This window comes from Desmodus rotundus, chromosome 5, assembly GCF_022682495.2.
Source record: "Desmodus rotundus isolate HL8 chromosome 5, HLdesRot8A.1, whole genome shotgun sequence".
Taxonomy (NCBI): domain Eukaryota; kingdom Metazoa; phylum Chordata; class Mammalia; order Chiroptera; family Phyllostomidae; genus Desmodus; species Desmodus rotundus.
In genome coordinates, this window is record NC_071391.1 from 6,355,490 (window position 1) to 6,372,696 (window position 17,207).

The following is a 17,207-nucleotide window of genomic DNA, read 5'->3' on the forward strand; positions in this document are numbered from 1 at the left end:
GTCGGGTCTACGAGGCTCCTCCCCAGCCCCTCCCCATCTGCCCAGGGCCTCTGCTGCACTAGGGAGGAAGCGCAAGAAAATGGAGTGACCCTGCCCTTGTGTGAACGGACCACCTTCAGAGCCTGGCAGCCAAAACCAGCTGGTGCCCAGGCTTTGTTCACTGGGGAAACCAGCTCAGACCGTGACCTCTCACCCAGCAACGGAGCCTCCTGCTCCCCCTGCTCGCTGGGGTGGCGTTTCTGCAAGTGCCCCTTGAGCAAAGAAGCCTGAGCTGCAGCTAAGGGAAGGATGGAGGCAGAGAGGCACGAGGCAGCCGCTGCGGAGGACCAAAGAGGGGCCCTGGCCACTTAGGAAGGTGGAGGGCACAGAGGATGAAGGAAGGGCCCACTCTTTCCGATTCTGGCCATTTACCCATGGCAAGCAGATGGTCATTCCAAGGTATTCCTGGCCTGGGATTAAGACAGTCATCAAGGAAAAGAAACTTTTTGTCACATGAGAAATCTTTTGTGATTAGCCAGCAGAATGCTCTCTCCCTTCCCAAGGACGACAATGTCTCTCTTTGTGCCTGAAAGATAACACACCTGTGCAAACCAGCCCCTGGGTGTGCCCCTGTCCACAGGGCTGAGGCCACGACCTGCTGGCAGCCCCCGAGCAGCTATCAACCCTGCTCCTCTTCCCCCAGACAACTGACCCCCCAGAGCACAATCCCTTGGGGAGGCTGGGGAGTCCCATCCCAGCCTCCCTCCCCACCTGGCAGCAGAGTGATCCCCACGCAGAACCAAGACAGGCCAGCCCCTCAATGTGCACAGGAAGTGCTCCTGAGCCCGAGCTCCTGGCCCACTTCCTACCTCTCCTCCCAGCGCGCTGGCTCAGGGTAGGCAGGGTCCCGCCGGGGAGAGAAGCTGCACAGCTGGCCCAGCCCCGGCTCCCCACTTTCCGGCCCTGTCAGGCCTGACACGAGTTTCCCTTCCGCTGAGCCTGTGCCTTTTGTGAGTGGAGGGACGAGGGGGCTGGAATCTTTCTAAGAGATAGAGTATCCTGCGTGACCCACTCAAGTCAAAGGGAGGGAAAGACACTGGTGCTCTTGTCCGTTCCGCTCCCACAAGGCGCCTGGAAGCTGGCCTGCGGCCGCAGACATCAGGTATCAACGCTTGGGACTGTCTCCGGGAGGCAAAGCAGGCGCCCCTCAGAAGACCATTGACCTCTACCCAGGACTTCTGGGAAGTGGCAGAAACACATGTATTCGGTCTCAGTTCCCACCTCTGGCTGCCCACGCCAGACGCCCAGGCTCCATCACAGCCGCAGGCCTTCCAGGGAACAGCCCACAGCAGCTCAGTCAGAGGGGCTGCGCCTGTCCCACCTGTCCCCGGGGGACCTGTGCCGCCCCGGAACCCCAGCAGTAGGCACCACCCCAGCAGCTGAACAAAGCGTCTTTTATTTGTGACATACAAATACACCAATGCAAAGAGAAATCACTTTTTCCCTTTGATTCCAGTGATAACAAATCGCTAAAGAAAAAATATATATCAAGGAGTTTATCTTTAAAGTTTCCTCTAAAGACCCAGAAAGGGTTAAAAACCATACACAGGTCATATGCACATTTGACATCAACAAAAATAACCTGAAACAGAGTGAATACAACTAAAAGAAAAATCTTTAAAAATATTTTAATGTGCCCCAAACAAAAAGGCCTGGCAAAGGCCTGCTAGGGACCTCGGAGCCGAGGCGGGGGGAATGGAGAGTCTCCCCACGCTGCCTGGTGGCCAGAACCAAACGGGCTCACAGACGAGAGTAACCTGTTGGCCTCAGGCAGCGCCGTGGGTGCTCCAGCCCTGACCTTCCCAGCAGCCCTTCGGGAAGTGGCCCGCAGAGCCCAGCTGGGCAGGGCATGGCACCAAGCGGCCACCAGTGGAGTTGGTGCCAGGTGTCCCATGGCCACAAAGAGACAATGGACAATGAACTCACCTTATGTGGGATTTACACTGGGGGTTCCTTTTGGTCCCCTTGAGTGGGAGGTATCAAAAGCCCATGATCTAAGACAATAAATAGTTATGTGTCCTTTGAGAGACAGGGATCAGAGGAAACACTCTTGCTAAACATGCTTCTGTTGCTCCGTTATTCCCAGAAGCCCACCAGCACCCTCCTGGAAACAAACTCTCCCCGGGGAGCCAGCAGGACAAGGGCACAGGTGTGCGGTTCCAGTGTAAAGCCAAGGGGCCCTTTCCAGGGGAGTGACCAGCCCACAGCAGGCAGGGTCAAGAGCAACACAGAGCACTCCGCAGGGGCGGGGCCGGGGTGGGGGCTGTGCACAGACCCTGGCACACGCAGGGATGTGGGGAGAAGCGAGCACAGCGCTGGGAAGACCTGTCAGCACAACGCCCGAGTCAGGGCAGGGGGTGAGCTGCGAGCAGAAGCTGAGGCAGAAGGACCCACAGACCTCCAGGACAGCAACTTCACAACGGCTGGGATTTTAATAAGACGCTCCCAAAAGCAGAGCCCAGGGATGTCTACTGGGAGGCATTAGGTGCTTTTTCCTGGAATAGGATTTGGTCATCTTTTTCCCTGGAGGGGGAACAAGGCCTAGAGACCAGGGAATGCAAGCTCTGACCCCACACCCTCTCTATCCTGTGAGAGGAGAGGAAAGCTCCCCCACCACCAGCCCACCGCGACAGGGGGTCCCGGAGAGAGGAAAGCAGCTGCTGTGGCCACCTAGGCGTTCCTGCTGCAGCCTGAGCTGCCGGCCAGGGCGGTGGCACTAGTGCCTCACTGAGGCAGCGAGGGGCAAGGCTGGGGAGTGCAGGCCGGGGCCTGCTGCTGGCTGGGGGCTCTCTGCAGAGGGAGGATGCTCCACCTGCAGAGAGCTATCAGCACCAAGACATGAGAGGAACTGGCATTGACTCTGCCAGCAACGAGGCCCTTCTGGGGGAAGGCAAGGGGCTCCCTGATGTTATTTCCCCCTTGAGAGTGAGAACAGAGGTATCTGGACTGGGGGTGGGGGCGGGAGGGCAGAGTAGTGAGGGGCAATGGAGAGGACAGGCAGCACCTCTGACGTTTTCCCATGAATGAAAAACTCAAGTCACCGCCATAGATCAAAAGGTAAGCTTAGGATGCAGCAAAGTCCAAAACGCAGTGCAGTCCAAAAGCCCAAACAAGCAGTGGTGGCCCCACTCGACACCTGTTCCCTGTCCCCTCGGCCTCTCTTGCTGACAGTGATGGAGGGAGGGAGGCAGCCTTCTTCCCAGAGTCGGCTGGTCCCCTGGAACGACTCCACTCTGAACTGTGGACCCATGAAAGCACAGCTGGCAAGAGCTCCCTCGCTCCCCTGCGTCGCAGCACAAAAGACCTTCCCACGGCCTCCATCAGAGAACTCCGTCCACGAGGCCCCAGGCTCTCTGAAGCCTCTCTGCGCCCAGACCTCACTCCAAGTCCATTCCTCTTTGAGGACCAGCCACACCCTGACCCAGGGCCCCAGGACTTCCATAAAGGTGGGTACAAACACTCCATTTGTCCAATCATGGGGCAGGGATGGTCTGTCAAGAATCCAGCTACAAAGGAGTCGGGGAATCTTGCACTCAGGGGCGCAGAGTGGAGGGGGAAGGCAGCCTCCATGCGAGGATGACTTCACGCCCAGGCCTCCACCAGCTCTTCCAGCAGCATCCTCTCCTTTCTGCTCTGCCCTGGCACCCTGCTATTCCCGGAGAGCCGAGGAGGGGCAGCCCGGCCCCTCCTCCCCAGGGCTCCTGCTCTTGGGGTGCAGCCTGGCCTGTGCAGGGCTGAGGAGGCCACAGCTCGGAGGGCGCCTGACAAGCAGCGTGAGACCAGGGAGAGGGCAGGCCTTGGAGAGAGGGTTCTGGCTTGAGAACTCAGTGGCAGCAGCCGCCACAGTGGCCACCCGCATGGGAATGCTGACTGTCCCCGAACTTGGTCCTCCGGCTCAGGATCTCGTAGGAGCAGTCCTCCCCACAGCAGCCCGACATGCTGGGGGAAGAGTCATCAATCTCAAACCTGCAAGGCGGGTGGGAGGAAAGGGCTGGCTGCAGGGAGCTGACTCCCCAGCCCAAGAACTCTCCCAGCAGCCACACTCATGAGAGCCCTGGGGGTGAGGGTGCAGGAGGCGGGCGGGAGAGCCAGCAAAAGGGCATCTCACCACCCCACCCCAGGACCACTGGCCCAGGAGCTCTGGCCGCAGGAGGAATGGGGGCAGGGGCCAGGACAGAGGCAGTGGGGCGGAGTCCCACACCGGGGCCAGCTCCTTACTGCAGTGCTTCTCTGAAGAACTGGTAGGCGCCGTGGTTGTGCTTGAACACCGTTAACATGACCTTCTTCATCTGCGTGCTGAGAAGGCAGAGAGACAGGCGCGGAGCTGTGCCTCCTCTCCCCGGGCTTCTGCCTGCCGTCTCCGTTCACCCCTCGGCAGCACTCCTGAGCCCCAACTCCAGCCCATCTGGGCCCCCACAGCACCCAGGGCTTCCCTCTGTTAGGGTGCCAGTGAGACTGAGCACGCAGTCGCCCGCCCCACCCAACTGGTTTCTACACTTCCTCTCCGCATCCCCATTTGAGGCGAATGCACAAAATCTGGGGTCACGGCAGGACAAGGGAATCTTCCTGAGGGAGGTCTAGATGCCTTTCTTCCAAAACCTTCCCATGAGCCTTGTCTTTCACAGAGGCTCACAGCACGGTGGACACCTCAGGCAGCTCTTTCCAACTGTGCCACAGTGTGGTGGCCCTTACCTATTGGCCATGAGCTGCAGAATCTGTATGAGGAACTTCCCCAGGCCTTTCCGCCGCACCTTGCTTTCCAACTGCACTTCGTAGCTGGGTGAAGGAAGCAGAGACGGGAACGTGAAGAGGCTGTAGGGCCGGTCGGGAGAGCGTGTGCCCCTGGAGGCCCGGGGACTCAGACGGCCTGGCAGACCGAGCCACCGGCTAGAGTACCTAGGGCAGGACCAGCGTCTCCTCCCCGTGCCGCGCCCTGAGCAGGCTCCTACCAGTACAGGACTTCATCCCCGCACTCCACGTCAAACCGGAAGTGAGAAAAGGCGACAGGGATGGAGCTGTTTTCCCAAGCAATGAGGTACCAGGCTCGGTCATCGGTCATCTCCTCCCGTTTTTCTCGGTCCTTCCAGCCCCACTCGCTCTGCTCGTACCTGGGAGAGCGCGGACGGTCAGGACCAGGGACTCGGGGAGAGGAGGCCAGCCCGGCAGAGGCCCCACGGCCAGGGCATGCTTACATGGTCTGCATGTTGGTTTTGGTCAGGTCGAAGGCCCAGTCCACGGTGGCCGGCTCCAGCCCAGACACCCGCTTACACTCGATGGAGACGTTTAACCTGAGAAGAGCACGTGGCATCTGAGGCTGGCTCGGCCCTGTCCAGCGCGGCCCGTGCCCCCGAAGCCTGGTGGCGCAGCGAGCCTGCTCTCAGCTAACCCACCCAGAAGAGCCGAGCAGAGCGCACCTCCCTGGGCATGACTAGAGAGGGTGCCTGCAAAGGAACTGAGCCTTCTGGGCTGAGATCATCAACTGTCACCGCAGGCCCACCCCCTGACTGCAAGGTCCCTTCCTGCCTCCCCTGCACAGCCCTTATCAGACCCGGCACTTTAGAGAGTTCTGTCCTTCTCTGCCACCCCTTTGTTCTCTCCGCCCTCTCTTCTGCTCTTTGTTATAAACGCTCCCTGTTTCCTTAGTTCCTGCCCTTACTTCCATGCGGTTTTCTTGTTGCTTTAATTCTGAATGGATGCCTCACTAGGCTCCCAGGGGGCCCCTTCCTTATCACCACTCTCCTTTGAAAGCATCAGGGTGACCAGGCCCTCCAAAGGGACCATGGCCTGCACCCCCTTCTGTGGAGTGCTGGTCAGCTGCGAGGACAGGGCAGGTGCTCTCAAGGGATCAGAGCAGAACAGGTCCAACCCCACAGGGTTTTCCTAAACTAACAAATGCTGCAGGCGGTACGGTATCTTCCTCTGCTAGTTACTTCTAAATGAAATTAAGTAAATCATAGTTAAATGCTTTCGCCAAACGACAAAATCACGTTTTGTAAGTAGCGAGGGCCACATTCTAAAGGCACTGAAGCCAGCAACTCGAAGCCCTTACGGAGGACTTCGGTGACCTTTGACATGACCTCCCAGAGGACGTTCCACCCCCCCCCCCCACCTGTTGACTGGCACGCCATGTGACCTGCACATTGCTCAGCCTCAATGTGCGACTTCTTGCTCAGAATAGCCTTTCTTTCTTTGCAGACAGTGACCACATGGCAGTCAGAAATGCCCAAACACAGCGCTGCATCGGTCGTTGCTGCGTGTTTTCCAGGGGGCAGTCCACACGCACACGCAACTCCCCGCTAACCAGAGTCCTTCCAGCTCGTGAAAGCAGGACCACACACAATCCCAGGCACTGAAGGAGCCCCCAGCCAGCTGGCAACAACCGCGGCAGAGCCGGTCCGTGTTCCTGGGGTCAGCGGGAATGTGAACTGCGGGGCACTAAGAGCTACAGGGTCAGGGACCTCAGAACTCTGTCAAAGCCCCCACCCCACCCCACCCCCCCGGAAGCTGAATGACACCACCACCAGGGGAGCTGTACTGGTTGATCACAGACAGGAAGAAGAATGAATAAATTAACGCGATACTATGAAATTCAGACACAGCTATGAAAGGCAAATATAGTGTTGCCAACTAGTCTTTGCTTCATAATTCATATATTTGCATTTGTCTGTCTTGTTCATTCAAGTAGTCACACCAGCTGCTATTTACAGAGCTGGGTAATTCTCTTTCCTCCTTAAAACCACCTTGCAAGTTTGGCATCTTCACTCCATCGAACAGATTAAAAAATAAAAAATGAGGCTTGCAGAGTATGACTGACTTGTCTAAGTATAGTTAATAAGAGGCACAGTTATGATTCAAACCACAGCTGTGATTCTCTAAAACCAGAGCCCCCATCTCCCCCTCAGCCAGCGTCTCTGGTCAAACCAATCCTGCTTCCTACTTTTCGCAGCATGAGGACTGGGAGTGGGGGGGGGTTTAATCCAGGCCCCAGTGATCTGGATCGGTAGTAAGGCAGCACCGATCTCACTGTAGCCTGCTCCAGGCACTGAGGCAGCACAGCCAATCCTCCTGCCCACTCCGTCAGGAAGATACTTTTATTAGGCCCCTTTTTGGTTAGAAAACTGAGGCACAGAGAGGCTAAGAAATTTGTCCAGGGTCACGAAGCCAGTCAATGGCTCTTAACACTTACGCTACACACTGAGGGAAAGGGCACGGGACTGGGGATTAAATGCCCCTCAGCTGCCAGAGAGACACCCTGTAAGCTCAGAAATCTTCAACTTCTCTGAGCCTCAGTTTCCCCAGTATAAAAGGAGAATCGGCCTAGATGACTTTTCAAGGGTTTCAGCGCCGTGACTCTTTGTCCGGAGAGAATAACCAGTCCCGGGGACCGCAGTCTGAGATGATGCAGCCTCTGCTCCTTCCCGGATCTGTCGCCCTGACTGGGGGGCTTTCTGTCAGCAGGGCGCAGGGCCACCACTTCTGCTCTTCCCTAACGGAGGAGACTGGGAAGACCTGACTCTGAGGAAGCCCACCCTGGGGGGTGGGTTCCTGGAGGCACTCAGAGACGACGTCGGAATGCGGAACACTCACCCATTGCGATCGTATTTCTTGAACACTGGGAAAGCCTCCAGAGGGTCCCCGAGCTGTGGAGGGAAAGAAAAGAGGAATGGCGCGCACGGCACAGCCCTCCGCTGCTCAGACCCACGCTGGGAGGCTTAGCCCTGGGCCCTCGCGCGCCCCTCACATGGACTCCCCGTCTGCCTCAGCTCCGAAATCACAGGTAAGAGGGAGGCTTGGGTAAGGTGGCCAGAGAGTTAAGTCAGCTTCATCCGACAGGCCAGGAAGATGCTTCACTAGCCTGAACCGCATGCTGGTCTGTGGGCCTACAACCTGCTCACCGCTCACCTACCCGAAGCAGGAGAGGCCACCTGACCCACCTGAGTACTTCTGAGAAGCCCCCAGCTAACCTCACCTGGTCAAAGCCCAGAATGGAAAATCATGTCCCTGAGCCACAACCTTTTAAATATGGACTGTTTTCCAAGTGAGCTGAAAGAACAAGAAAGGGGCATGCAGGGGGCAGGAAGGGTGCCCAGGATCTCTCTGGGTCATCTGGTGCTCAGATGCACAGCCACTCCCCTCCTGACTGAGCCACCGGAAACCAGGTGGCTGAATCTTCCCAGTCCCAGAACAGCTCCTGGTACTTCACAGGCAGTCAGTAAACGTTTGCAGGGATGAATGAGGAAATTATACCCCATTTTACAAGGGAGGTTTCCTCCCCAAAACGCAAAATCCTAAGAAAAATTTCTCCAGACCCTCTACTGGTAAGGAGACCCACAGAGAGGGGCTGCCGTGTGCATGGGGGTCCACATTTCCCTGCACATGGGGGCCAGTCCCTGGCCCACCTGTTAACTCTTCCAGACCCATTCTGGCTCATTTTCCTCCGCAAGGAGGCAGCAGAGATACGGGGGTAGTAACACAATTCTGCCACAGGGTGGCGCCAAAAGAAGGAAAATTAAAAACTAGCAGTTCCAGGAGGAAGGGACGGGGAAGGGAGAGTCACCCTGTTGGCGGCTTCCACTTTGGCACAGACAGCATCCATGGCTGCTCGCTCCTCCAAACGTTTCTGCTTCTTCTCCTTTGCTTTGCTCGACTTCCTCTGCAACAGAGAAAAGCAAGTTGGCTTGAAGCACTGCAGCCAACCAAAGGCTCTGTCTCTGTGGCCACCGACCTGGCCTCTGCAACAGCAGCTTCAGATGCTGGCTGCCACGCACTTGCTGGGGTAGGAAAGACACCGGCGTGCTCTAGTCGAGAGGCCTTGGAAGCATCACTACACGCCGCGGCTTCCTTGCCAGGAAGAGTACTGACCCTGGGGACTGCTGGGTCACTGTGAGGACCCAGTGGGAGCCAGAGGCAATGCCTGCAACACAGCCCGGCCCCCCGCAATCCCTCACCTATCCCCTCCTAAGAAGGGACCAGCTAGTTTTAGACAGACTCAGGGCAGGTTTCAGGGAGGAGATGGCACCTGAGGTGGCTGCAGGCAGCTGTCCCTAAGCATTCATTCATTCAAGGCCTTTTCAGTGTCTGCCAGCTTAGGAGACAGAGTGCTAGTTGGGGTGGCCCCTCTGGGAGCTGGGCCCCCTCCTCAGCCAGGGCCAAGGCTGTCTGGCTGCAGGAGACACAGCCCTCCCCCAGAAGCGTTGCTCAGCCAAGGCCAACCAGTGGGAGGCCCACTGGGCAGTGACGGGGCAGAGCGAAGGGCCCCAAGGGGTTCGCCTGGGGACAGTGGCCATGCCAACACGTGGTCAGCAAGGCCAAACTGCAGCCACACAGGCAGCAGGAAGGAGCAAAGAAGGCGGTGCCTGCACAGGGGCGAACCACACGCAGCTGCACCCGGAGCACGTCCTACTCTGAGGCTCATGTGGGGTTCTCCAGGCCTAAATGGACCCTCTTGTCCTCCTGTATGAAGCCGGAGCCACAGGGAAAGAACTGGCTCTGGAGCCGGACAGACCTTACCCACAGCCTCCATCTGCTCTTTGGGGATGAAGCCTCCTTTCCTCATCTGAGGAGTGGGGCCCCTGATGCCCACCTGGAGGAGCAAGGCCCATGAGGGTTAACACGGCACGTTCTCGATAAACGACAGCTCTCCTTCTCACACCCAAGGACCAAGGCGGCGTGTCTATGTGGAGGGGCTCGCCCACTCAGCTGCGTCCAGAGGCACCCCAAAGGCATGTAAGGGGGCTCTGAGCTCACCAGAGAGAGGTTCTGCTTCCTCCTGTTGTACCTTAGCAGACACTGATCAGTCCCAGGAGAGGGTGAGTTGAAAAGCCAGCTGCTGGGAAAGTTTCTCAGGATGAATTCTACCCTTGGTTCTCTGAGGAAGGACACTGCTTAACAGCTACTTCAAGCAACCAGGGGGCAAGAGCTCAGGTACCAGCAACTCACAGGGATCACTCTTCTGGGTAGAAAGTTGCCTAACACCAGCCACTTATTATCTGCAGGCTGAGCGCCACCCAGGTGGCTAGGCTGGATCCCGGTCCCTGCCTCTCTAGAGGAAAGAGCAAATGAGAGAACGAGCTGCCTTCACGGTGCGGGGGGCCGAACTCAGAGCAAGCCCCCCTTTACCACATATGGGTTTTAGAGCATCCAGCTTTTCCTTCAGGAGTGTGGGTTTCCATACAACACTGAGATACACTCGGCTGGCAAAGTGCATTACCTAGTTCAAGTCCCAGGGCAGGAAACGTAGCCTCCCTCATGCACAAGGACACCGAGGCTTGAAGGGACGGCGTGCCCTGGTCCAAGTTCCCCAGAGAGTAAATGGCAGAGGGAGGACTCGACCTCAGGGGCCAGGCTACAGATCCAGTGTTCGTTCCATCAGCCGTGCTGTCTCCCACTGGGAGAGCCTACGTCAGTGTCAAAGAGCTTCTCAGCCCAGCCACGGCTAAGGTCAAGATGAGACCTCAAGGCAGCTGTTCAGCAATTCACTTCTCGTCACCCTTTCTGGCTTGGTAACGGCTGCTGTGACATGCCAACACAGCGCCCCCCAAGCCCCAGCCCCACACTGAGGTGAGGGTGAGGAACAGGGAACCCTGAGACACAAGGTCCCCGGGGCTGTGTGACGGGGCAGAAAGAACACGAGCTTTGGCATTAGCCAAGCCAGGCCAACACCCCTCTTGCCGCCTCTGTGTGGCTTGTGAAAGCAACTCCATCTCCAGAAAAGTGGGGCGGTGACACTGGCCTCACAGGACGGCCGTGGGGGTGGGTCGGGGGTGAGCTCACCTCCACAGCGGGCGCACGCTCCCTTCCTCCACCGCATGCTCGCCAGCTCTCCTAACGTGGCACAGAGCTGATGGACCAGGGGCGTGGAAGCAAAGCGTGACTCCAGGGACACAGAGAGCCCCGAAACATGGGTTCCCCCCATGGGATCTCATCTCTCTAAGCACATGAGGTAAGTAATTCCTAAGTGCAAGCGGCAGGACGGCCAACCTGGGCCTCCAGGAGATTTAGAGGCTCATTCATGCAGGGGAGCAGGCGAGCCAGGCAATCCTTGGAGTGGGGCCTCGGGCTGCCATGATGCCCGACTGCAGACGAGAGCGCCCCTTAAGCGCTTTGCTGCCTGCACGCGGGGCACGAGGCCGGCTGTGGCAGGCTGGGCTGGACGGGCAGGGGATCCCCTCAAACCTGGCACACACTAGGAGAAGTGGTCTCCCACTGTTCCAATTAGCTTTGCCCTGTGTTGTGGAGGTAAGACTGCTGCAGGGACACAGGAAAATCCTCCTAATTAAAATGGAAATGAGCACAGTGCACAGTAACGCTCGCTGTGGTTAAGTGTCTTCCCCAAGGGAGCTTTATAGAGTAGAGTGTGGGACTTGGAGTCCAGAGACCCGGATTTGCTAGCAGCTGTGTGACCTTGGGCAAGTTCCTTCATCTCTTTCCAGCCAAGTTACTCACTTCCTCCAAACCTCAATCTCCTCATCCATAAAATGGGGCTAACAAGGACCCACTGGTCAGGCACTGCTATGCTTTAGTAAAGGTGACTTATTTTAATCTTCACCGTAACTCAGCAAGGTACATTTGCCCACTTCCTTGAAGAGAAAACTGAGGCACAGAGAGGTCAGATGACTCTCAGGGTCACAGAGACAGCGAACAGGGCGCTCCCTATTACCGCCTCCCTCCGCTCCCACCAGACTGCACACTCCTCTCGGTGCGGCGCGTCTGCTCTGTTTGCCAGTTCACACACAGTGCTCCGCAAACAGCAGGTACTCAACTCACACCTGACGAATCAGCCCGGAGTGAAACCCAGGTGTGAACCCTGGGGCCCATGCTCCCTCCACTACTCCCTCAATTACATTTATCCGCACCCACTATAAAGTGTGACATAAATGCTTTGACACACAGCTGTGAAACTCTTCCCCTTGCCCTTCCCGCCAAAGCAGGATCTCCACATGCAGTTCTCCGACATGCAGAAATTTAAAGAAACAAAAACAGCCAGGTGGGGGCAGGAGGCACCTTTCTGAAAAGGGATTTTGCAACTCCTAGATTCTCAGTGGTGAAGTCCCCACTGCACAAAGCGTCGGAGATCCAAGAGGAACCTCCGCTCCGGCGAAGGGAGCTATCCACATCCTCATCCCTGAAGGGCGGCGCGCGGCGCAGCTCCGCGGGAAGAACTTGGAGCGGCAAGGTGCACCCGTGCCGCCGCTCTCAGCTGAGTCAGGCCGTCAGAGGGAGCAGGGCCCTCTGCTGCAGGGGAGCTGCTGGACGACCTCCCCGACACTGCAGTGGTGTGTCCACAGCCCCCACCCTTGAGGACTGAGGATAATGAGAGGGTTCCAGCTCTGTTTCAGGGAGGAAAACCCAAGTCACTCTTTCGCAGCAGGTTTCAGGCCAGAAGAGAGGAGGGAGGGCCGTTCTCCGAGAAACACGTTGCTGAAGCCTGAGCTGCAAGACTGGGCCAGGCGGGAAGCAAGGCCCTCGGCATCTCTGAGGCCTGCGCCTTCAACGCGGCCGGCGAGGAAGTGTCCACCTGGAACGGCGCGTCATGCTTCTTGCTTTCTGCTCAGCCTATAGTGGCTGATGCTGGGCAGACACTTATCAAGTGATACTGGGCACACAGGTCTCACTTAGTTTCAACTAGAGCTGGGTCTGGGACCTTTCCCCCAAGTCTAGGTTAAGTATGTCAAAAGTCTCTAGACTTGATTTTCTACATACAAAATACACAGTATCCAAAATCCCTCATTGAAACGTGATGAATGTGGTCTGACACGGACAACTATTTTTGTCTAACGAGTTGATTTGTTCAATCCATAATTGTTTGAGTGAGAAAAAACGCCAGGTTAATAACAGCAGGGGCAGACCCAGGGGACTGAAGTGAAAGTAGCACAAATCTATCAGATAACTGAGGGCCGAGAACACAGGCAAAAGTAAAAGCCACTGTGTAAGAGGCACCTATTTGGCTATTTCCATCCACTACCTCATTTTTTTCCCCCCGAAATCCTCACTTGAGGATGTGTGTGTGTGTGTTAAAGATTTTATTTACTCGGGGGTGGGGGGTGGGGGCGGGGACAGTGGGTAGAGGGGATTACAGGAACTACTATAAAGGACACATGGACAAAACCAAGGGGGAGGGTGGAGAGGGGGGAGGGAGGTGGGTTCAGCTGGGGTGGGGAGGAGGGATGGGGAGAAAAGGCATACAACTGTAATTGAATAACAATAAAAAAAAGATTTTATTTACTTATTTTTAGAGAAAGGGGAAGGGAGGGAGAAAGAGAGGAAGAGAAACCTCAATGTGTGGCTGCCTCTTGCGCGCCCCCTACTGGGGACCTGGCCTGTAACCCAGATATGTGCCTTGACTGGGAATTGAACTGGTGACCCCTTGGTTCACAGGCCAGGACTCCATCCACTGAGACACACCACCCGGGGGTTTTGGGGGTTTTTTTGAGAGAGAGAGGGAGAGAAAAAGAGAGCAAGTAAAACATCAATCGGTTGCCTCCCATGCACCCCTGACTGGGATTGAACCCACAACCTTTTGGTGTACAGAACAATGCTCCAACCAATGAGCCGCCCAGCCAGGGTCCACTATATCATTTAATCCTCACATCTACCCTAAGGAGCAGGTACCATCATCCTCATCACACAGACAAAGACATTCAAATTCACAAAGGCCATGTCGCTGGCACAGATTCATGCTAGCAGCCAGTGAATGGGGCTGGAGCTAAGGTAGCTCTGGTTCCAAACTCAGGGCTCCCTAAAGGTGGAGGAAATTCCATGTAAAAACTGGTAATATACCCAGGAAGGGCGAGTTACATTATTAGGAGTGACAGATGCTACTCTACCTGGGACTTAGGAAGGTGAACTCACGGAGACATGAATAACCTCTGCCAATCCCCTACCAGCACGTGCCAGAGAAGGGCATGACATGCACCTCCAGGCGGCCTTGCACAGAACACGTGGCCTGCATCCACCGGCTCCTGGGGCCGCCCCCAGCACCCCGCTCACATTTTGCACAGCGTCCCCCCTGCAAAGTCTTAAGACCGCTAACAACTCGGGTAATAAACACACCTAGGAGTCCGTGGGGGCAGGCCTCTGTTGCAGAGACTGTTTTAGAGGCAGGAGGAAGCTGGTGGAGTGGTTTCGAAAGAGTAGGGGAACCGGCTCTACTGGGAATCTGTGTAGCGGGAAGCTCGGCTGCAAGGGATTCGAGAGACCGAAGTCGGGGTCTGGCCCCTGATCACTGTCTACGTGACCTTGGCTGAGTGCCTTCTTTTCTGTGGGCCTCAGTGCCTCCAGGCCAGGGCAAGCCGCAAAGCCGGTGACAACCAGGTGACAGTGACCCGTGGGGACGGGAGGATACCCCAAGATCACCGCGGGGGGAGGGGACGGTCAAGAAGATAACAGGTCAGCCAGGAAGGCAGGGCGGACGCGACGGGAAGGGCGGGGGGGCATCTGAGGTGGGGGAGACTGGGGAAGGTGGCTTCCCCAGGGGATTCCCGGGCTGGGCCGGACGTTGGGACACTTAGAATGAGTAAGTCGGGTGACCTGGGGGCTGGGGGGGTCACAGGAGGCCGGAGGGGTGTCAGGGTCACGTGAGTGGGGGGTTTAGGAACAATGGGGATACAGGGGGCGAGTGGAGCGGGAAGCATTCCGTGCCCTTACGTCTCCTCCCTCTGCCTCACTCACCCCCATGGCGGCAACGGCAGCAGCGGTCCTCAGCTCCTCTTTTCCACACTTGCCGGCAGGGAGGCGGTAACGGCAGCTACGGTGGCAGCGGCGACACCAGAGCGACGGCGGGCCCAGCACCGCGCATGCGCTTCGCGCGCTCCTCCGCGCGCCGTGGTGGGCACCGCGCCTGCGCACAGCCGACGAGTTGGGGGTGAGCGGAGGCAGAAGTGCAGGTGGAGAGCTCCAGAGGCGGGCGGAGGGTCTCTCAGCGCGAGGAGGCGGGAGTTACAGGCTAGCGTCGCGCTCAGAATGACGCAACCATGACTCCGCCCCCTCATCGCCGGGCCGCGTCTGTAGCTATAGCAACGGCTGCACCCGGCGGAAAGAAGCGCGCTTCTGGGCAGCCTGATGAGTGGCCTCGCAGCCCTCGTGCTCTGCGTTACTGCGGCCCCGCCCGACCCCGGGCAGCTCGAGGAGCAGCCACCTTCACAGACAACCAGACCGTCACGACCTCTGCAGTACCAAACCCTCCTGCAACCCTGGGGCACGGGGGAAGTCTTTGGAAACTTTCCCACCTAGATCGTGAACTCTTGAAATTCCTTTGTACCCAGAGTCCCGTTATTCATTCAACCGTCTTGTCATCATTCATTCACCCTCCATTCATTCGCGCTGTCAGACATTTGCTGCCCCCTACGCTGTGCTGAGACCAGGGCCGTCGCTGTCCAAAACACTGTGTAGAGAGGAGACAGGCGTGAAACAACTGTTTAATGGAGAGTGGATGGTGCGGTGAAAGTGAGACCCCAGGCTTCCTGGAGAGTGTTTCAGTCTTTCCCAGAAGGCCAAAATGTGACCCCCACATGACCTTCATAAGCATTACCCAGGAGCCTGTGCACTGTGCACACCTCTGGGGCCCCTCCCTAGAAAATCCAGGGGGGAGCCATAGTCTTCCCTTCTGAGAGCTCTGCAGGTAGGTCGAACACAGGAAAGTTGGAGAAATGCTGTCCAAGACTTAAATTTCAAAGACTTTGCCAAGTTTCGCTCATTATCCCATCTTCAGTGCTCAGGGCAGCGGTGGTTCCAAAACAGACGCTCAGGCAACATTTGCTTTGGCAGCAAAGAAAACAATAACAGACAGAAAAAGACAGTTCTGTCATAGGACTAGAAGGGGGTGGCAGATATTCCGATGAATAGATACATAATGCATTAGATGATATAGGTTCTGTGAAGAAAAATAAACCAGGGAAGGAGGCTAGGGAAGGTCAGAGTTTATAGTTTTAAACTGGGATGCCCAGGGAAGGCAAGCATGAGATGACATCTGAGTCAAGATCCAAAGGAGGTAAGGAGGCAGGTCATTAGGATACCTGGGGGAAGGGGATTCCAGGCAGGGGGATGCCTCCAGCTAGTGCAAAGCCTCCAAGCTGCAGCACGGTTGGAATGTTGGGGGAACTGCAAGAAGCACGATGTGCTTGGAGCAGAGTGGGCCCGCAGAATAGCAGGAGGTGAAATCAAACAGGTAAGGAGAGGAGCATGCAGGGCTGGTAGTTTTTGAAAGACTTTGGGGCCTCTGGGAGCTGGGAAGCCATCAGAAGGTTTGAGTGGAGGAGCAGTAGGGCTACTGATAGTACCTGCCTGCGGCTGGGATGAGGAGAATGTAGGGGCAAGGTCAAGTGAAGGGCAGTACGGAGGCCACTGCTCTACCAAGGCAAGAGTGGCGGTGCCCACAGCAGCGGGGTGTGAGAAGGGGGCAGGCCGCGGATGCATGTTGAAGGTAGAGCCAACAGGACTCGCCGACGGAGTGGTTGTGGAGTGAGAGGGAGAGAGAAGAGTTAAGATACCTTCAGGTGTTAGCTTGTGCCACTCTTTAGCTTGTGGAAAAAATGAAGTGGCTTCAGTTGAGATGTGGATGACTTTGCAAGGAGCCAGGTGGAGGTGGGGAAGGGGAAGATCGGGAATTCAGTTTTGGCCCTGTCTGTTTTGAGTCGCCTTCTAGATATTCACATGGACTTGTGGAACAGTCAGAGCCTGGAACTCGGGGAAAGGTCCAGGCAAGAGAGAACTATTTTCATGCAGTCAGCACATGGGTAGTATTTAAAGCTGGCTGAGGCTGGAGGAGACTCGGAAGGAACGTAGGTAGGCTAGAATGAATCTTCAGCCTGTGTCTTATCCCTCAGTCAGAAGATCTGGTTGCTAGCACTCTGGGGACCAAAAAAGGTAGCCAAGGGCTGGAGGGATGGCCGAGGTAGAAAGAGGGGACATCTCAAACACTTTTGAAGGAGGAGAGGCAAGAATATTTTTTTTGGTGGGGGGGGACAGGACAGTATTTTTGGAGCCAGGAAGCATGAAGCAGTGCGGCAATGTGGGAATGAGGCTCAACCCCCACCCCCGCGCCCCAGCGCAGTGCCCCTGCTTTGGCTTCTCTTCTCTCTGTACCCCCCTTGAACTCCATGGTCAGTTGTTTCAGGGAACAAATGCCTGTCTCCATGATCGCCTGTGCCCTGTCTTTTCTGCCACTCCCC

At 56.7% G+C, this 17,207-nt stretch overlaps 1 protein-coding gene across 1 annotated transcript; it reads right to left on the reverse strand.

Moving 5' to 3' along the window:
* Positions 1-1,419: 1,419 nt before the first annotated feature.
* On the reverse strand, positions 1,420-14,988 carry NAA40 (N-alpha-acetyltransferase 40, NatD catalytic subunit). Its single transcript, XM_024574369.4, has 8 exons — positions 14,710-14,988; positions 8,597-8,692; positions 7,627-7,679; positions 5,232-5,327; positions 4,989-5,147; positions 4,732-4,815; positions 4,258-4,335; positions 1,420-4,005 (listed from the first exon to the last, which is right to left on the reverse strand). The coding sequence occupies exons 1-8, from the start codon at positions 14,713-14,715 to the stop codon at positions 3,864-3,866; spliced, it is 714 nt and encodes a 237-aa protein (XP_024430137.1). The 5' UTR covers positions 14,716-14,988; the 3' UTR covers positions 1,420-3,863.
* Between the last annotated feature and the right edge of the window lie 2,219 nt (positions 14,989-17,207).